A 20,298-nucleotide genomic window follows, 5' to 3' on the forward strand; every position below is an offset into this window, starting at 1 on the left:
ATTATAAGGGAGGGTGCGGGTGCGATGTACGAGTATGCATATACATACGAGTACTAATCAGTCAAAAAAAAAGGTTTAACCGCATAATTATAGCGAGTGTGAGAAAGTGCTCAGGGTATAAATGAGTGAGTCGCTTATTTTGAGCGACTTCCAATGCAATGCCCACTCAGTAGTTGGTGTAGGTTGAGCGGCAATAGGTATACAGTACAAACCTTAATGTTCACACTTCTTTTGAATACACTATGTCTTTATATTGCTTTTTAAATACATTTCTCCAACTTAATAATATTATAATTGAAATTTTACAAAAAACTGGCGCCCAAAGCGTCATTTTTTACACAAGTGTGACCGAATTACACTACATAAACAACACCAACTACAAATAAGCTATTGGGAAAGACAATTGCATTTATCGAGCATCGATAACAATTACCAATAGCATATCAATTAATTAATGTGACCAAGCTTTCCCACTGGCTGCAAGGAACATTTCGTCATTCACCCTTGCATTGCTATCGACTATCGACGATAAAATAAATTATTAAAGCATAACATAAGAAAACGAAACAGCAGAGCATAAAATAACAAAATGCATTCAAGTTATTGTTAAAAATTGTTTATACGTTTGCGGTCGCGGTCGCAGTCGTCGTTAACGTCGCGGTTAGTGTCGCCGAAACCGCAGTCAGTGTTGCCGCATGCGTTTAACTGCAATGCTAATTGCCCGCACCGCACCCGCCCGAGGAATGTCACTCTTGACCCAGCCGCATGCAAACAAAGTCTTGACTCATCAGCGTCGGGCGGGGGTTGCAATTAATGAACGCAGCGTAGATCAATTGCGAAGATAAGGCGAGAAGAGAGTACTAAACATAAGGTGCTAACTGAAGGGGACACATGAGTAAGACTGATTGATGCCTTGATTGCCCCACTGGCATACAAATACGTACATATACAGGTAAGCTACACATGTATATATATGAATCATAGTGTAATTAGTTCGGGATTGGGTTCGCTGCGTCTCACGTTTCCCTTTACGGATATGAGCTCATAAAAATTAGCTCTAGCTCTGTGTTGTGGCTTGGGTTAATGTATTTGAGGTCTGGAACAGATCTAAAGCTTTATTAAAATACCATCTACTCGTTGAAAATAAGGGAATGTACTAAAGCGTATATTGCTGATGTAGGAGGGAGGAATATAGTTATCGATAACTCCCCTGCAGCTCGGAAATCGATAAATACCCACACTTATATTTTGATACACAAATTTAAATGCCATCTTAGTGCCCATAAAGAAAGAAGGGGTCGAGCAGAACAGAGCGAAGTACAGGGTATCGCCTAGTCAAGCACTCTCGTGTGTTTCAAATTATCGATAGCTCCCTCTGCAGCCCGGAAATCGATAAATGCCCAAAAAGAAAGAAGGGGCCGACCAGAACAGAGCTGAGTACAGGGTATCGCCCGGTCAAACACTCTCGCTAGAATACTTTTGTTATTTATTTTGGAGTACTCTAAGTCAAGGTCGCGTCTAAAGTACTTCGTGTACTCTTACAAAGTATAAGCTCTAGAGTTCTAGAGACAGCCCAATGCAAGCGTGGGAAAATAATTATCATTAAGGTGTCTGTAACTAATTGAACTATGCATATGTATGAATAATCTTTAAGCTAGCAATTTATTTTAACTATTGACTTTATTCTAAATATCAGCTGTCCGGGTAGTCATCATAATGGATTGCATTTTAATTATAGTCTCGCGCTTATGGGTTTTTTTGTTTCATTTGTTTTTTAGATTCTTTCCGGTATTTCTGTCCGTTTTTTTTTTCATGCACAAAGCGTTTGCTGCGCTTTATGCACAAATTAATTGTATTATTTATAAGCTAAACTTAATTTACTTTCAAGTTAATTAAGCAGTTTCAAGTGCGAGGTACATTTACCTAGAACATGTACATAAGTAAATCAATTCTTCGGATCTACTTTTATAGAGAGCATAAGAGCTAAGGTTATTTTCATCATTTATCCAAAGATCTAATTTTAATCGAATTGGATATCTAGTTTAAAAAAGTGAAACCCATTTTTAAAGGAAAATATAGGCTTGGGTATATTTAAATAAGAAAAGATTTTAAAAAGCTGTTGAAATTTACTTTTATATTTTCTTGCTTATAAATAATTAATTTCGAAAGATAAATAGTTTGATGAAGAGGAGTTTGTTTTTTTTTTTTGTCGTAAAAATGCATATATATTTTATTGTTATATATTTTATGTTATGGCCAAGGCTTGCAGATTTTTATTAAGGCTCATGTTGTAACAAGTTCCACTCCGAGGTCAAACTCAAACACTTTCTTACTGCATACTTTTTCATCTAGCCAAAACAAAGGCATACTTTTAGGCGTACATTAATTTGGTAGCCAACCCACTTCCAAATCATTATCACGATTTTGCTGTGTCAGCCAATCCTGCAGAGGCTTAAAATAGGTCAAAAGTCCATCCATGCTTAGTTCGGCAGTGCCCAGCAGCTGCTGCAGCACCTCTTTGTAGTGCAGCGACGAGCCCAAGGACATGGTGTGCTTCAGAATGGTTCCTATCTCACGCTGATCAGAAAGATCGCACAGATCCAAAGGCTTATCCGCAGAGTCCTCCACATACTGACCGGTGCTGGTGCAGAAGTTTTTGTAGATCTGAAACTGCAGCACGGTGCTGAAGAATTGGCTGTAAAGAAAATAAAAGCAAAATTAAACAAGCTATATAGGGTGAAATCTTTCATAAATAGGCCATGACGGCTCGAGCTTTTTAACGAATATTTCATTTATAAATAACTTATGTATTTATTATTCGACTGTCATAAATAACCTCAAGATTCGTCCAAAATAACTTGGGCTTAATATTGACTTTGATCGATTTTCGAAATTCGTGAAGTTATCGATAAATTAAAATAAACAAGTTTCGCCGAATATTTTAACTTTCATCAATTTTCGAAATTCGGAAAATTAGCGATTAATTAAAATAAAAAAGTTTGACGGGAAATTAACTTTTATCAATTTTCGAAATTCGGGAGTTATCGATTAATTAAAATAAACAAGTTTGGCCGAATATTAACTTTTATCAATTTTCGAAATTCGGAGAGTTGTCGATTAATTAAAATAAACAAGGTTGGCCGTATATTGACTTTTATCGATTTTCGAAATTCGTGGAGTTATCGATTAATTTAAATAACCAAGCGTGGGCGAATATTGACTGCTCGATTTTCGAAATTCGGGGACTTATCGATTAATTAAAATAAACAAGTTAGGCCGAATATTTACTTGTATTGATTTTCGAAACTTTGAGAGGTATCGATTAATTAAAATAAACAAGTATGGCCGAATTTTGACTTTGATCGATTTTCGAAATTCGTGGAGTAATCGCTTAATTTAAATAAACAAGTTTAGCAGAATATTGACTTTTATCGATTTTCGAAAATCGGGGACTTATCGATTAATTAAAATAAACAAGTTTGGCCGAATATTGACTTTGATCGACTTTCGAAATTCGGGGAGATATCGAATACATGATTAAATTAAACAAGTTTGGCCGAATATTGACTATTATCCATTTTCGAAAATCGTGAAGTTATCGATTAATTTAAGTAAACAAGTTTAGCGGTATATTGACTATTATCGATTTTCGAAATTCGGGAGCTATCGATTAATTAAAATAAACAAGTTAGGCCGAATATTGACTTTTATCGATTTTCGAAATTCGAGGAGTTATTGCTTAAATAAAATAAACAAATTTGGCCGAATATTGGCTTTAATCGATTTTCGAAATTCAGGGAGTTATCGATTAATTAAAATAAACAATGATCGTAAAGCAAAAGGAAGTAACGAAAATACTGGGCTTATTTGATATTGGCCCACTTAAGGAAAGGTCCCCTAGCCTCCCTAATAGTTCCACCTACCTGGTATATTGATCATCCACCTCCAGCAGCAGCTTGGCGGGCACATCGAAGTGTTCGTTGCTGCGTCTGCGCGGCGGCACAGCGCCTGTATATCGCTCCGTGAGCCGCCAATAGGCTTCGTTGTCGTCGGCCTTGATGTGCCCGCTGAGCACCTCCACCCGATAGCGATCCAGCACGTAGAAAACGGGCAGCAGAAAAACCACACGCAAACCCTGCAAATACAATCGATTCAGGCGAGCGGGCAGGCCGCTCCACTTCGCATCCCGCAGCAGGCCCAGCTTGCGCAGATAGCGCGGGGAAGCGGCGGCCAGAGCGAAGGATTTGCCCATCGCATCCCTGAAATTGGGAAACGGCTCTTCACGCAACAGCGTTGGTTGCGCTGCGGCGGCACGAAAATAATGCAGCTCAAACTGTGCCTCAAACATATTGAAAAAGCGCTCCTCGTCGGACAGCGGGCAGTAGCTGAAGTTATTCGAGGGCATCGTGTGAAATTGCCACGCCTTGTGCCAGCAGCTGTCCTCATTGTGGCTGGCCACAGGCTGGGCATTGGTCCAAAGAGAACTAAAAGGAGAGAGCATATTTTGAGCTATCTCACTTTAAAAGGCTGAACTAAAACTCAAAAAAACCTGCAGGCTCCTTTTGACTTTATGAAAATCGCATAGAAGAGCGATAACAATTTTAAAACAAATACGTTATGGAAGCTTTAACAACAATTATATGAAGTTGGTCTTTGAATTACTTATCTTGCTTTGAATTTATAATTATAATTTTTTTTATTAAAGATGAAAACATTGAAGATGATATTATAATATATATTCTTGACTGCCGAACTGAGTCTATCTAACTGAGTCTATCAAACAATTTGCATGCAACAAAAGTGTCTCAATTTGAAAGCTATCTTAATGAAACTTTTAAGAGTTCCTTATTTTTTGCTAGCAATATATATATCGGGGTCAAGTAATATCTTAACCTGTATTAGAGGCTCGATAAAAAAAGAAAACTTTTTGTATAAGCAACTCCAGGTTTTTGATACAAATTAGGCTGCAAACGCTGTATCATACATCTTCAAATCTTGTGTAGGAATAATCGGCCGTAAATTAAGTTTTAAATAAAAACCCTTTTCGTTTTTCTCTGCCTCTTACAGAGCTTTAGTTGGCGTAAGCTAACCACTTACCTCTCCAATTGAGTTAGACCCAAACCACGATAATACTCCGCCACATTCCAGAAAACGCGCTGTGTGGTGCTCAGACCACGTCGCTGCAATGCCTCCGTGATATTGGGCAAACCAGCTTCCGGCGCAGGTATGTCCACAAACCAATCTGCGCGTGCACTTCTGTAGGCATTGCCCAGAAAAACCTCCGCCAAATGCTGCGGATACGCACGTCCATGCGGCACCAGCTGCTCTCCATGCATCTTCCTCAACGAACCACGCACATGTGCATGGAATTGCAGGAAAAGTGGTTCTAGCGTAGACATCAATTCGTTCAGCAGACCCATCGCCTGCTGTCCGGTAAGCTCCAGCTGATGGAACCAATAATCCTGAGCTTGACTAAAACCATTCGCCTTGGCCGTCTTCTTGTACAGCTCCATAAAGTGGACGAACTGCTGGCGTGTGGCCAAGCCCGTGCGGCGGCGCCACTCCAGCCAATAGTACTCAATCTCCTCCAGGTTCCGACTCTGCTGCACCACGCGCTGCACATCCGGTATGAGCCGCAGTGTGCAGTTTAGTGGTTGCCCATAGGCGCACAGCTGGACATTCTCATAGCTGTCGCTCATGTTGGCGGCCAGCTCATAAATCTGAACCACCTCCGCACCACTGAGTGCCTCATAGCCCAGCTGTGGCACGCGCTGCAGCTGACGTCGCTGCAGTGCATCACCTAAGCGCAGACGCTTGAACTTGGCCACGCGCTTGCTGATACTTCCGAGGAAGTTAAGCAGCTTTTCGTGGGCCAACTCGGCCTGCAGCAAGGCGATCAGGTTGTTGGGTCCATGCAGCTCATTTTGTAGAAAAGCCAACTGTTCCTGATCGTATATCATGGATAGCTGCAGGTTCACATCGCTCAAAAAGGCAGCCAAACTGGGATCAGGAGAGGGATTAGCTTGGGTGAAAGCCAGGCAAAGCTAGAAATAAGTGAGAGATCAGACACAAGAGAAAGGGAACAACAATCTCACAGGAAGAAATATAATCCACGCTTAAGCTCATTGGATCACAAGCATAAATTCATAATCTTATAATCCAATTATAATCAAGCAGATTTAAGCAACAGAAAATGTCTGCTTATTTCTTTCTCTACTACTTTACATCTCTAGAGATTGTCTGTTTCCTAACCAATAAAAAATCCTGGCATATTTCGAAGTCCTAACTTTTCTAAGGGGGTTCCACACAAAAAATCTTCCATTCCAACTGAAGCACAGATGGTATAGAAGAAAATTCAAATAGACCTCTTCTCCATAAGCCAGGCATTTTTCTCTTTCTCATCAATTTAAAGGCTTACTTGTCTTCAATATTATTTAAGGGCGAAACCCACTGAAGGTTTTTTAGACAATTTATATATCTAAAAGGTTGCAGGGTATTTTGTAAAGGTTTCAACCCAATTTTGAACCAGCTTGAGCGCGACACCTATTCTACATAAACCGGCTCTTAAACTAAAACAGCTGAGCCTAATCAAATTTATAAAAACATACGACAACCCAAGACCTGATCTTATACGCGCAAAAAAACAGGTCCACGAACACAACCTTAAGGCAGGAAGAAGGATCGACCGTAAACCAATTCAATCACAATTACTTACTAAGATGAGGAGACCTTGGAGCATTGTTTCACACTTTCCGTAATTTCCCCCACTTTCGTATTCGCTTGTTTATCTAAAATTCTCAACACGTAGTCGTATTTTGAACACCTTGAATAACGTTCTGCACAGGCGCAGCTCTTGTAGGCAACTGACAAACAGCCAGAGCCCATGGTCAACATGGGACCATTGACCAGACTTGGCCACAATTTGTAATTATAATGTGCTCCACTTAACAGGTACAACAATAAATATCAACGGGTTTTGATTTTTAAATGGCTTTTAATACTGCACATTATCAAAGCTATGACGAACTTGTTGGAGCAAAAGAACTTTAGAAATTGCCGGGAGACACTCGTACTCAGGTGGACACACATTCTGTGGAAGGAGAAGAATATTGGTTAATATATGGCTAAGCTATATATAAGAAGTCCGAGCTACGTACTATCGGAGGCTGTCCAGCCGATGGGAACATTATTTTTAATATTCTCCGCCTCCAGCCAGACGCGCAGGGGCTCAAAATATTCGGCTATGGCCTTGCCGGTCATGATGCGCTCTCCGTTAAAGGCCTCCAGTGCATCGGGCCAGGGCTTGGAGGCGCCCAGCGAGAGCATGTTACTGTTGATAAACAAAGTAATTTAAGAACAGTTTTGCGTTTCAATTTCTTGTAGTTCTCACTGGAAAGCAGCGCCAGCGGCTGCGCTGCCATAGATATCGCAGTTATCCAAAGGTAGCTCTGGATTGTTGGCATCATACTGGCCCGCCTTGACGCAAGCGGACTTGTAGAATTGGAATTGAATGATGAACGAGACCAGATATCTGTTTTTCAAGAAAGAGTCATTTAAAAAAAGATCAAAGTCTGTCCAAGGGAGCACTTGCCTCAGATACTCCACATCCGCGGAAACATGATATTTGGCGGGCGCATCAAAGTCCTTCTCGCTGCGCACCACTGGCGGCTCAATGCCGGAGTATTCCTCACGCAGCTTCCAAAATGCACAATTCCAGTTGGATTTGTCCACTTGACCGCGGAAGAGCGACCAACGGTATTTGTCCATTGTGAAAGCAAACGGCAGGAATACAATCTTATCGAGCGCTGTCAGGAAGAGCTGATTGATGCGCGCCTCCTCATCAAGTACAAAGTCCTTGAGCAGGCCAATCTTTTCAAGATGTTTGGGCGTGGACACCGACAGGGAGAGAACATCGCCAACAGCCTCATGGAAACCAGGATTAGCGCCAGTGCGGTAAACAAAAGGCAAATGCTGGTATTGCAGGAAGTATTGGATATGTCCCAACTCATGGTGCACGGTGAACAGCTGGCTCTGGGTCACCTGTGTGCATTGCTTAATGCGCACATCATTTTGCAGATAGAAATCCCAGGCGCTGGCATGGCAGACCAAATCTCGGCCATCTGTGGGCTTCTCAATGATCGACTTGTCCCAGAACTCTCTGTAAAAGGGAGAGAGCACTCAACTTGCATAAGTATCAAAAGTGCAGGTGGTCAACTTACTGTGGCAACTTGGTCAGATTCATGGAGGTAAAGAAATCATCGCCCATTTGGAACATTTTCAATGGCGTATAGCCCTGCTTGACCATCTCCGCGGAGACATCAACCAGCGGCTTGTCCGGGAACGGTGAGACAAGATCCGCAATATCGGACCACTGCTGTGCCCACATATTGCCCAGCAGATGCATGGGCAGCGGTCCCTTCTCGGGCACAACCTCATCGCCATAATGTTTCCTCAAACGATAACGCACATAGCCATGGATTTGCTCATAGAGCGGGCGGATTTCGGCAAAGATATCATCCAGCTGCTGCTCGAACGTGTCATCCTCGTATTCATCCAGCCAGAGCTCAGCGCCCGAGGTGAAGTCTATCAAGAATTTAATTGAATTAGAGTAAGAATTAACGATCAATTCAAATACGACAGGGAATACAAAAAGGATCAATTTGAAAAAGGAATAGATTAAGAAAAAATCAGAGAATTGTTAAAGTAAGGATATAGTTGATTAAGTTAGGGTCAAGTTAAAATAATAAAAACAAATAAGGAACATTGATTTCTTCAGATGAATTAAATACTGAGAAACTGTCAGTCGAGAGTGCCCGACTGGGGGATATCCACTTGCAATCGGTTTAGGGTTGAGAAAACAGGTTGTGCATGGATTAAAGAAAATACGCTTGAAGATGGATTGACTTTAGATCATTAAATGGTGCAGCAATGATACTTGACTAGCTAAACAGACTTACTATTCAGCTTGGCCGCCTTGGTATTCAGCTCTACGTAACGCTCAAATTGGGGTCGCACCGCGGTGCCGGCCTTATCATAAAACTGTGTCCAATAGTACTTGAGTTCCTCGTGATCGCGACTCTTGGTGATGACCTCTTCGATTTCTGGTTCGAGTGCCAAATCACATTTGCTACTATTTCTGTAATCGCACACCTTGACTTTGGCAAAATTGGATTCCATGGCGGAGACCGTCTCCAAGAACTCGGCATAGTCTGCCTCGGGCAGAGCGGCATAGCCCAGTTTGGAGAGCGCCTTGAATTGGCGTTTCAGGTCGTCGCTCTGATAGCTCCGCCAATTAAATTTCTGTATATCGACGGACACCTCCTTCATGAACTTGGCCAATTCGGCGGATACCTCGTTCTTCTTCTTTTCGTTCTCATCATTGATATTGGAGCCGTAGGCCCAGGAGGCCTCCGTTTCCACATTGGTGCGCTTGGCCAGCTCCTTGTTTAGATTCTCCAAATACTCTTTAGCCTGTATCTCCTCCTTGACAAGGGCTTGCGTTAGCTACAAATATTTATTTGTTAATAACACTAATTTCGTTGTTGCCAGTGTTGGTAAACGTACCGCCAACGTAGCCAACAGGGCTACCAACAGCAGCTTCATATTTCCAAAATTCTTCGCTGCAAGTGGAAAGCAAACAATTTTTTTTTTCGAATTTAGATCAGGCCATTAATTGATTTGAATTGAGAGAACCCACACGGCTGACGCTGATCATGTGTCTATAGCCAAAGCGATTGTCAATCTACTATTTTTGGGCTGGGCGGGCGGTTGGGGTAGAAGAGGAAAGTGTATCAGCTTAATTGATTAAGATGTCGCCTACTTTTGACCCTGACCCCGGTCAGCCTATATGTGTTTCTTCAGTAAAACATATTGTTTATATATTTTTTTTGCTTGCATCGAGCCCATCTGTTTATTAAGTTCTGTATTCACAAATTTCGATATTTAGTTTCGGAAATATCAATTGTGATCGGTTTTGAGCCGGATTTTCTCTGGATTTGATGCGTTTATTCTCTGAGTGAATTGACGTCTATGAAAGAGCACTTTTGCAGTAGTTGCACAATCATCTATTGTTCATATTTCTGGTTAATACTGGACGATAATTTCTAGATAAGCAGCTAATACATTGCGCAATTATAGTCTAGTATTTTTGCCGATAAGAGTTGCTCTGTGGTCTAAGCACATTAAAAGCGTGTGGCTAATTTCAAGTTATTGTTATCTGTGCTCTTTGAATTAGTGATAGAATCAAAATCAATTCAGCTTGTATCTACAATTATTTTAAGAATAAGAAAGCAAAAATGATGGCAGATATTTCTGTATACCTCGTTTTGTGCTACCATATATTGCAATAAATAAACAAAACAAATACTCGTTTGGCCTGCTGGAAAGTATTAAAAATGTTAATTATAAAAATATAATATTAGGTTGCAAATAAAAACACCCAATTTTAAGAACAGAACTAAATTTTACACTACAAATACTAATTTGAAATAAAATAAATCTCAAATTATTAACTCCATAATAACATTTTATTAGTTTTTTAGGATTTTTGCCAGATTTATGATCAAATGAACAACTGGCATAAATTATATTTCTAATATTATTGACTTAAAAATAAACTAAAAAAATAAATAAAAGAATGAAGTTGGAGAAAGCTTATATAGCAAGTATTGTTCGGCTTTGTGCGGTCAAAGTGCTTGTAATTAAATCAGTTAAAATTTTTGTTTACATTGAGCTTTGAAATGTCGATCGGACGTAAATTGAACTTTCGCACATGTTAGCTTCAGTCAGCATTTTCCAAGCAGCGTAAGTGCATTTTCCGAAAAGTAAAAGACACTTCTTCAATCAATTTTCACAAACGTTATTTACCAACTTTCCAACCCTACAACCCGTACCCCTTTAACACCCCATCAAAGTGTTGACTAACGGCATAAAAGATATTAACTGTAAGAAATGCATTTACCCAGTTATAATCTCTATCAATCAGTCAAGCAATCAATCAGTCAGTCATAAATAAATATATATACATTGATAATCAGGCGCGTCAAACGGTCAACAAAGTTTCCTGGAAAATTACAAATGTTTACACATTCTTGAATGTTTTGATAATACTATTTAACTTTAAATATTTGATCAGCGCTCAACTAGACAAGACGACGGATTTCTCTGTGTCAGCATGTATACCATATACATATATATCTATATGGAAGCATCATAAACAGACGCTGATAAGCTATTCCAACTACCGGTTGGGTCTTTAAACTATTTATGAAAGCGCGATATTGAAGGAAAATGCAGATAAGATTCTGAGCGGATTACGATGGAAAGTGAAATAGCTGGAACAAATTGTAGCTACAAGTATTATCGTCAGATTATACGTATTTATAGGTATATAAAAAAATAATGGCTTAGTAATTAAAAAATCGAATGTCAAGTCATTTAAGCGAAGCACAAACAATAGATAATTAAAAATGTTTAACTAAAAACAAATTAATTAAGTCTTAAATTGATTAAAGCCAGTGCAATGACTCGTTTCAAGTTCTTAATGCAAAACAAAAGCGAAAAACTTGTTTCGACATGCCGATAGCTAAATACCCTTGCAGAGAAATATATGATATATTTAATAACTTAACAGTTTTTATCCATGCCATAAATATTGTTCCTAAAAAGCTATATAATATAATACTAGTCTAATTTGGACGGGATTTGAATTGTATATTAAAGCTCATAAGTGCCAAGTTTGGCTTATATATTGAGCCTAACCTATATCTTATAGTATTTCGATCTGGCAAACTCTGGCAGATCACTGAGACACTAATTTAAACAGAAACAAGCTAGACTCGTCAAGAATATATGGACTGGCTAGGGTCTCCGTATTAAACTTACAACACCCTACAATATAAAACTAGAAGTACAACAAATAGAAACTTACATATAAATGATAAATTCCGATTATAAAGCCGATCGAACCGCAACGAACTTGAGCGTCTCGCACGCGAATGGAAACTGAAAATGTTTGAATGCCAGTGCGTGAGTTTTATAGAGGTTCGGTGTTCGGTGTTCGAGGTTCTCGAGCTCTCGGACTCTCGGTCGAGCGATATGGAGAGGCTAGCGAGACGTGACCGGCGTCTAATCGTTGCTCGCTTTGACGCAGTCGCAGTGAGACCGACTTCAGCTGTCAGATAAAATAATAAAATTCGATTCAATAGTTATTTATAAGTTAAGCTGGGTAGGCAGAAATGTTTGGATACGGAGCTAAGCTGTCTTCACGCTCATTAATATGCCTGACACACTTCTTTCGCATATTGATTGAGCAAAAACGATGAAAGGTGATAAGTTTTTGTGCATATAACCAATAAACAAGCAAAGGAATTTTTTTCTGCCAAAGCAATGTTAAATACTACCAAATTCATACTGTCTGCACATTCAAAAGAATACAACATTACCTTTAAGCACTTCGTATACTTATTTAATTATCTTAAACATTTAACAAAGTTACACATTTTCTATACTTCACTTTTGTTACATTTTAAATCTTAACGGCAAATCTTTAGTCACTGCTCACACATTTTGAAAAGTGCGCGCGTCTCCCAGCTGCTCTTAACAATCGATAACAACACTGCGTAAGCTTATCGATATAAAGTGAACGCGCGCATTACGAGTATCAACCCTGCCTTAATTTGCGCACGTACGCCACGGTTACACGTGTGATTTGCATGACGTATTGCAGTACAATTTAGGTATGTTAAATGTTCAGCAGCGATATCAAATAAAGTGTGCGTTGACATATTCAAAATAAATTGCTCATAAACACACTGTATATGTGAAACAAGACAAGCTACACAATAAACACAACACAGGCCAGCTGTGAACCAGTTCGTGAACCAAAGCGCACCGCATGAGCATAGTCTGAACGTGCATGCGCCACTTTGTTGTTAACAAAGAAGGGAAAATCAACGCAAAACGTGAACTGTGTACAGTGTAAAAACAATATAAAACTGATAAAGGTAATGAAAAATCATGCTCTTTAAACAATTATCTGCAAGAAATCAGCCGCAGCGCATGCAATTGTATCAACAACACCAAGTGCGTGAGAGTGCAAAAATATATTTCGCAAGCAGTGGTAAAGTGTCTTTTTGCATAGAAAATGCCAGAGCAGCAACAGCGCTGTGACAGCGCAGCAGCATAAGCAGCCAGGCGCAGTTTAATTGATTATTCAATACGCAATACATGCATACATATGCGCGAGTGCGTATGTGTATGTGCGTTAGTGTGTCAGCATCAGCATTTAAGCAAAAACAAAAGTAACACCATAAAAAACATGAAGCTGCAAATTTTTGTGCAAATAAAATTCGTCAGCAGCTAAAAAAAAAATCCCAAAGTACAAGAAAAAACAGCTTCGAGAAACAGCTGCACAGTTCTCAACGCTTGTTGCTTTGTTATTGTCGTTTATTCATTCGCTTGTGTATGTGTGTGTGTTTGTGTGCGCGCGCATGTTTGTTTGTATTTTTTCCAGTGTCTCACACTTTGACCATGGAGTCAACACTTAGTTCCGGCGGCTCAAATGCATCCAGCGAGTGCGCCGTCGACACTGGCGGCGGCTGCGGCAGCAGCAGCAGCAAAAATCGCTGCCGCAATTTAGACGCCACGCTCTGCGGCATCGGCATTGGCATCAGCAACAACAACAATGGCATTCAATCGAATAACGGTAACACAGCGCTCAGCCAGGAGGTTAAGGATTTATATCGGTAAATTATCTATACACATATGTGAGAGCAACAACAAAAACAACAAACTGTACATGTTTCTTACAGCGCCTTATACACCGTCTCCAAGCAGCTGGACGATGCCAAGCGAAATGTACAAAATGTTGGACAACTATTCCAGCACGATATCGAAGAGAAACGCGCTAATCTTGTGCAGCTGTGCAAGCAAATTATATTCAAGGTATTTATAAACATTTACCATAAATAGATTTTAATAAACAGCAAAATTGGGTAAATGACAGAACAAAATAAAACAACACAAATTATATAAATAATGCCAGGACGAAAGAATCATTTTACAAAACAAATATAAATTCGATTTAAACAAAATATAAATATCAAATATCATTTCTTGCCTTCCAAAGATAGATATTGCACACACTAGTAGGTAGTAGTAGGTAATATTGGTACTTTCCAAAAACGTAAAATGACTCATTTATTATTCAATTTTGTTCTCTGTGATGATTACCTAGTATTCGGCTTGGAACCTTCTCTTTCTCGTATAAAGTAAAGTAAAGTATAAAGTAGATGGACTTAGCATAAAGTACTTCGCGATTCGTGTCGTACGTTGCACGACTGTGCGACTCGGTCGGTTTGGTGGGAGGTGGGATGGAATCCACTGCATCGGGATTCGCGCGAAAACAAAATTGCTAATAAATGAATATAAATACTGCCTCAATACCCTAGGACTATAAAATAAAAAAAATATATAAAAATGTATATAAATATTTTACGAAAATTACCAAGGAATCCATTAAGTCATAAAAAAAAAAAACAATTAAAAAAAAAAAACAAAAATTATAAATTCTTAAAAAAAATATTTTTGGCAGAAATAGAAGAAAATAACTCTGCCACGTATATTTTACAGAAACATAAAATAAAATTATTTTATAGCTTATTCTTAGTACCTGAGGACATGAATTAAAAAATCATGATACACTCTTAAAAAAAGCCAAAACACGATATATATTTATAAAACAAAGAAAAAACGATATTATTCATTATTTAATATAATAATAAATCATATATGGAATATGCACACTTTATCAAGACCAAAGGCCATTTAAAATATGAAACAATATTGTGAAATATGAGGTTGAGAGAAAATCGAAAGAAACTGTATCTTTAAATAAGTTTAAAACCAATCCTAATAATAAGCTATTCAAATGATACTAAATGTTATGTGACTCATTCTTATCACATCCAGGACTATCAATCGGTGGGCAAAAAGGTGCGCGAAGTAATGTGGCGTCGCGGCTACTACGAGTTCATTGCCTTTGTGAAGAAGCATTCGCATAAGCAGGGCATCGATGCGGAGCACATGCAGAAGCTGGAACGTTTTCTTTGCGCTGGCATCTTCAACTACAAGCGTCTCTCGGCTAAAATGGAGGAGATTTACGATCTGGACTTGAAATATCTAATTGACTTTTCCATTATAAGTGAGGGCTACATCAGCGACTATATAGGCGATACGGCAGCCGACAAGGAGCTGGAACCATCACAGGCCGCTGTCGATAAAAGCCTGGAGGCGGTCTCCTTTGCACTGGACACCATACACTCGTCGCTCTTGAGTTTGGGCGATTTGCATCGCTATTTTCTGGACTTTCGCATTGACAGCCAGCTGAGCCTGAGCATCAGCAAGGAGCAGGTGGCCAAGTATTATCTGGAGGCCTTTAAGCTAAATCCAGCTATTGGCATGGCCCAAAATCAGCTGGGCACCCTGTACTATGGTCAGAATTATGATCTGGACTCGACCTATCACTATTTGTACTCGCTGGTGTGCATTATACCCTTCGAGCTGAGCGAAAACAATTTGAATAAACTGTTCGCCAAGCACACGGAATATCTGGAGCAAATGGATCCAGCTAAATTGGAATTCAACATTGAGGATTTCTTTGCACGCTTCTATCTAATTGTTGACATCTTTTTCTTCGACAAGGAAGTGCCCGATTTTAATTCTCTTTGCCACTGCGTGCTCATCGATTTGCGGAAGATTCTGTGCGCCCAACAGCTGCGCGTGCCCGAGCCGAGCATTTTCAAGATAATCTCCATATTATTCTTTTGCCTGTCCAAGCTGAAGATGATTAATTCCCCCAAGGTGTATTCCCTGCACGCCTTCCTGGTGGCCGCCTGCTCGGATCTGATGGATGCCTGCATTGTCAACATTGAGCAAACGATTTTAGCACGCGCCGCAGACAATGAATGTTTTCAGGCGGCGTACGAGCAGCGATTCCAAGAGTTTGACACCACGGTCCGTAAGTCGCGCAACGAGTACAAGAACTGGCTGGCCGCCGTGGGCGAGTGCGAGCGCAAGGATAAGAAATTGATGGCTCGTCCGCATTCACTAAAGGATTGTAGCTCTGATTCACGGGACAGCCAGCACTCGGCGGATGAGGGTTGCGCCAAGACACAGGAGGCAGCCGACACAGACAAACTGGGCGGCACCGAGCCCATCTCCACGCGTTCCAGCGATGAGGCCAAGGAGAGCGATCTGAAGACGCCGCTCTCCTGCAAGAGCAAGCGCCGTGGCATGCGTCTGCGTCGACGTCGTCGCAAGATTGCCCAATCGGATGACAGCTCCTGCTACGACAGCGAGAGCGACATGGACACGGACTTTTATAGCGACGAGGAGGACTACACAGATTTAAGCTCCAATTTCGATACAGATTTCAGTGACATTGATGCCGGTGAGCCCGATGAGACGCCAGCAGGTGAGTCACTAATGTCCAGAGGGACACTGAAGTTAGCAAGTCGACTAGCGTATACCCTGTACAAGAGCTCACAAATAATTTAAGGCTCTAATTCTGTCCTCAGTCACAATGGACAATTCGTTCTGAAATAAGATTGTATTTGTTCTCCGATCGTGTTGAAATTCGCAGTGCTCGAAATTAGCGTTTCTCTGCAATTGCATAGCAGAAATGCATAAAATTATGAAAGACCGCATTTCGTATTCTATATTTTAAAATACGTATCTAAGAAGCACGGGGAAAATAGTTAATGCCGAGTATGCTTAAGATATCTTGAAAAGCAAAAAGTTTTTCATACAAGAATCGTATTTTCGACCTATCGTTCCTATGACAGCTATATGATATGGTGGTTCGATCCAGCCGGTTCCGATATATGTACTGCGTGCCACGGAAAGACGGACTTCTGCAAAGATTCATGACAATAGCTTTAAAACTGACTATTTCGCATAAAAACAGACAGACGGGCAGACGGAAATGACTATATCGACTCGGCTGTTGAATCTTATCAGTAATATATACACATTATGGGTTCGGAGATGTCTCCTTCCATGCGTTACACATTTCGAGACCCAAAAAATATAATACCCTCTGCAGGGGTATACAAACTTAAACAAATATAAGTTGGAGAAGTACCAAATCGGCGGACGTTTCGGTGGTTAATGTTGATCATACTACCCCGGGTCGGAGAGGTCTTCGAATTCTTACATATACTTGCAGAACTCCATAATATCCATATTTTTTATTCGCACTTCTTAACGATACACTTTAAATGCCGCTTACAGCTGACTATGTCAAAAAGGAGCGCTCAGCACGTCAGCCGGCCGGCGCCCATGTCTATTCAGACAGCGAGGATGTGGTCATTGAGGAGGAGCGTCTCATCTATCCCGAAGATCTGGAACGTCGACCCAATTCGCAGGAGGCAGACTCGGAGGAATTGCTGCGCAGCTTCGAAGTGCTGCAGCTGAACTTCAAAAGCGCTGAGGATACCAAAGCAGCTGCCGCTGAGTTGCCCACGGCCAATATAATCAGCGGCACAAATGTGCCACCTGTCAGCATGACGGAGCCCCCAAAGAAACTTGTCTATCGCAACAAGTACACGAAGATTAATCCGAATATTATAATCGACTGCCTGCACAATGAGCCGACAATACGTGCCCTGAAGATGCTATTTGACTGGCTGCGCATTAATCCAGAGATCCTTATTGGCTGCTATCATTCCAATCCGGAGTTTGTGCACAAGATTATGAAGCTGTTGAACTACTGCAATATCGATGTATTCACCCGGAAGGTTTACTTTGAGCGGGAGCTGCTGACGACCAGCAATGTGCGCGAAGCTCTGGTCGAGCTGTTTGACGTGCGGGCCAATGTGCCTCTGAGCGAAGATTTCGCCTTCAAGAACTTTGACATATTCCAGAGCACACAAATCACCCTAGACTGGGAGACTATAATCAGGGAGCGTGTTACGCCCCAGGAGGAGTCCATACTGCGCATCTTCAAGATGGTCGATTTTGGTTTCTTCATTTGCAAGCAGAAAAAATTCAATTATCGCTTCTGTGTGAAGACCCGTCGCTTCACCGAAAACCAGAAGAAAAAGCGCGAGGAGAAGAAGGGTGGGTGCTCGCGTCGACGCGAACGTCGTACGGCACCGAAGACCACCCGCAAGCGGAACGAGGGTCGCACCCGTCGCTACTCGGATCGCAAGAACGGCATCGTACGTAAGAGCTATACCAGCAACGAGGAGAAGGACACAGTTGAGGAGTGCCGCAAGCTGCCACGCAAGGGCTACTTGCGCAATCGCAATGCGGAAAAGGCAGCTGCTGTTATAGCCAGCGCCACGGGAACCTCCGTAGCTGGTGGCACCTCGGCCTCCGCCTCGACCACCACGAACAGTGTCATCGAGAAGCTCAATTTGCAGTCGAGCAGCGGCGCCGATGAGGAACGTTCCGAGGCGAAGACTAAAAAATGCGAAATAATGGGCAAACTTTGGCTGCAGAACGAGGTGGAAGCGCTGGAGGAGGAACTCCGCGACAGCACCACCCACGTGGTCATGTCGCCATTTGTTGTCGTGGATGCCAAGGCCCTAACCGAATACAATGGCATTGTAAAATCGCTGGTCAGGACCAAAAAGTGCATTGTGCTTATACCCAATGCGGGTGAGTGACAGCTCATTGTTGGTGTCTCCTTGAAGCAGCAGCTAATCCTTGTTATTCCTCTAGTGCTCAACGAGCTGGATGAGCTTAAGAAGCGCAGCGAGAATGTGCGCCATGTCATACGCTGGTTGGAACAAGAGTTCAAGCATGGCAATCGCCATCTGCGCGCACAGCGCGACAATGAGAGCCAGCCCCTGTCGCTGCTCAAGATATCACGCAAAATGGGTGAGTGAGGAGTTAGGGGGGGAGTTTCATAAAGTTTGGATTTGTGTGCTAATTGTTGTTTGTATCTTTTGAATAGATCGCGATGCCTCGGTTTTCCTACAAATCGCCCAGTTCTGCAACCATCTGGTAGCCAATCATGCCGATCCGCATGTCAGCGAGCTGCAAAAGAATGTGGTCACCTATTTGTCCGGCGATAATCTGCACGAGAAGAATCGCCAACAGCAGAATTTCAGCTATACGGGCATACTCGACTCGATACCCGTGCGCTATGCCCAAATCCAGAGCTTCTATGCCAAGTTTAAGGCCAACAAAAAATGAGTGAGCCGTAGCAGACGCTAGGTGGCAAATGCATGGCAAACAGCAGATGCAAATTTATAAATGCAAGAGGATGTGCAAAGCGTGTGTTCACTGTACAACCACAACAAAACGACATGGAGTTCCAAGTTAACGAAAAGTTTCTCTCAGACGCGGCCCAGCGGGGGCAACAAAAACGGCAATCAAACAAGACCAACAAAAAAAAAAAAAACAAAAAAAAAACTAAAAAAAAAGAAAAAAAAAACAAACAAAATAAACAGCAGCAGCAGCAGCAGGTTGTTAGCTTCTATGTTGTTGTTGTTGTTGATTGTTGTTTGTTGTTTGTAAATTGTTGTTGTTGTTGCTTCTAAAGAAATCCAACCCAGCAGCAGCATCTAGAGCAGCAGCAGCAGCAACAACAACCGCTGCAACAACTATTGTACAATGGGGTCCGGCTCATGCGGCAGCATTGCGTGGAGTTTGCTTGTTGTGTTAGACAGAAAAAAACCCAGAAAACTAAAAAAAAGAAAAAGAAATCTAAAATCAAATCGTTCACTTTCAACTCAAACGACGACGACTCTCAGCTAACGTATACGGATAAATGGCCAAGGATAAACAAACAAAAAAAAAAAGATGAAAAAAAAAATCAAGCAAAAAAAATATCTAATTGAAAATTTTCATGATCCAAGCTTACAAAAAAAAAAAAATCAAAAAAAGAAACATTTAAGAACCCTCCCGAGTTTAGTCAGAAGGCGTTTAAGGATCCTTACAAAACCCGGAGCCTCGTTTCGAGTGCGGCGCATCGTATGTATCCCTTCATTAAGCGCATATGGTAGAGCGCGTTTCTAATTGAACCCCCCTTCATAAACCATCAGCAATCCCCCCTCTTCCCATCCACAAAACCGGAGGCACATACATACAATATATTCCTGTTTTGGGAATATATGGTAATTGAAGCTATGGTCAAGAAACCTTCCTTCACCTGCTCCGGAACTTTTGTTTTTAGTTAACCCTCCAACCCAGTTTAACGTTTCCCATACGCGACGGAGTATTCAGTTTTTGCCCAAGCCAATCATAAACAATTTACAAACTATATAAAACATATATAACAATTAATCT

The 20,298-nt window shown here is 41.1% G+C and overlaps 3 protein-coding genes across 5 annotated transcripts; 1 reads left to right on the forward strand and 2 right to left on the reverse strand.

The window, feature by feature from the left end:
* The first annotated feature begins 657 nt into the window (after positions 1-657).
* LOC115769311 (protein SMG5) lies at positions 658-19,422 on the forward strand. Of its 3 annotated transcripts, none has more exons than XM_030714043.1 (7): positions 658-952; positions 13,514-13,745; positions 13,812-13,944; positions 14,971-16,474; positions 17,293-18,663; positions 18,727-18,885; positions 18,962-19,422. In XM_030714043.1, the coding sequence occupies exons 2-7, from the start codon at positions 13,531-13,533 to the stop codon at positions 19,201-19,203; spliced, it is 3,624 nt and encodes a 1,207-aa protein (XP_030569903.1). In that variant the 5' UTR covers positions 658-952; positions 13,514-13,530; the 3' UTR covers positions 19,204-19,422. The 3 variants fall into 3 exon arrangements, with proteins under 3 accessions (XP_030569903.1, XP_030569902.1, XP_030569901.1); XM_030714042.1 differs by lacking the exon at positions 658-952 and adding an exon at positions 12,522-12,737; XM_030714041.1 differs by lacking the exon at positions 658-952 and adding an exon at positions 12,820-13,004.
* Positions 2,383-6,739, reverse strand: LOC115769191 (angiotensin-converting enzyme). The gene is made up of 4 exons (XM_030713894.1): positions 6,716-6,739; positions 5,098-6,044; positions 3,924-4,484; positions 2,383-2,695 (listed from the first exon to the last, which is right to left on the reverse strand). Exons 1-4 carry the CDS (start codon positions 6,737-6,739, stop codon positions 2,383-2,385), a joined length of 1,845 nt encoding a protein of 614 aa, XP_030569754.1.
* On the reverse strand, positions 6,975-12,002 carry LOC115769313 (angiotensin-converting enzyme). Its single transcript, XM_030714044.1, has 8 exons — positions 11,930-12,002; positions 9,565-9,620; positions 8,958-9,504; positions 8,220-8,583; positions 7,592-8,158; positions 7,391-7,531; positions 7,158-7,330; positions 6,975-7,090 (listed from the first exon to the last, which is right to left on the reverse strand). Exons 2-8 carry the CDS (start codon positions 9,601-9,603, stop codon positions 7,074-7,076), a joined length of 1,848 nt encoding a protein of 615 aa, XP_030569904.1. The 5' UTR covers positions 9,604-9,620; positions 11,930-12,002; the 3' UTR covers positions 6,975-7,073.
* Positions 19,423-20,298: the final 876 nt, after the last annotated feature.

This window comes from Drosophila novamexicana, unplaced genomic scaffold, assembly GCF_003285875.2.
Source record: "Drosophila novamexicana strain 15010-1031.04,08,12 unplaced genomic scaffold, DnovRS2.1 tig00004549-arrow-arrow-pilon, whole genome shotgun sequence".
Taxonomy (NCBI): domain Eukaryota; kingdom Metazoa; phylum Arthropoda; class Insecta; order Diptera; family Drosophilidae; genus Drosophila; species Drosophila novamexicana.

Coding starts and splice junctions, on each gene's coding strand:
- LOC115769191 (XM_030713894.1), bottom strand. CDS start 6,739: ATGCTCCAAGGTCTCCTCATCTTA. Junction 6,045..6,715: donor TCCAAGGTCTCCTCATCTTA/GTAAGTAATTGT, acceptor ACTTATTTCTAG/CTTTGCCTGGCTTTCACCCA. Junction 2,696..3,923: donor GTGGATGATCAATATACCAG/GTAGGTGGAACT, acceptor TTTTCTTTACAG/CCAATTCTTCAGCACCGTGC.
- LOC115769313 (XM_030714044.1), bottom strand. CDS start 9,603: ATGAAGCTGCTGTTGGTAGCCCTGTTGGCTACGTTGGCG. Junction 9,505..9,564: donor CCCTGTTGGCTACGTTGGCG/GTACGTTTACCA, acceptor AAATATTTGTAG/CTAACGCAAGCCCTTGTCAA. Junction 8,584..8,957: donor CAAGGCGGCCAAGCTGAATA/GTAAGTCTGTTT, acceptor AATTCTTGATAG/ACTTCACCTCGGGCGCTGAG.
- LOC115769311 (XM_030714043.1), top strand. CDS start 13,531: ATGGAGTCAACACTTAGTTCCGGCGGCTCAAATGCATCCAGCGAGTGC. Junction 13,746..13,811: donor GAGGTTAAGGATTTATATCG/GTAAATTATCTA, acceptor TGTTTCTTACAG/CGCCTTATACACCGTCTCCA. Junction 18,664..18,726: donor TGTGCTTATACCCAATGCGG/GTGAGTGACAGC, acceptor TTATTCCTCTAG/TGCTCAACGAGCTGGATGAG.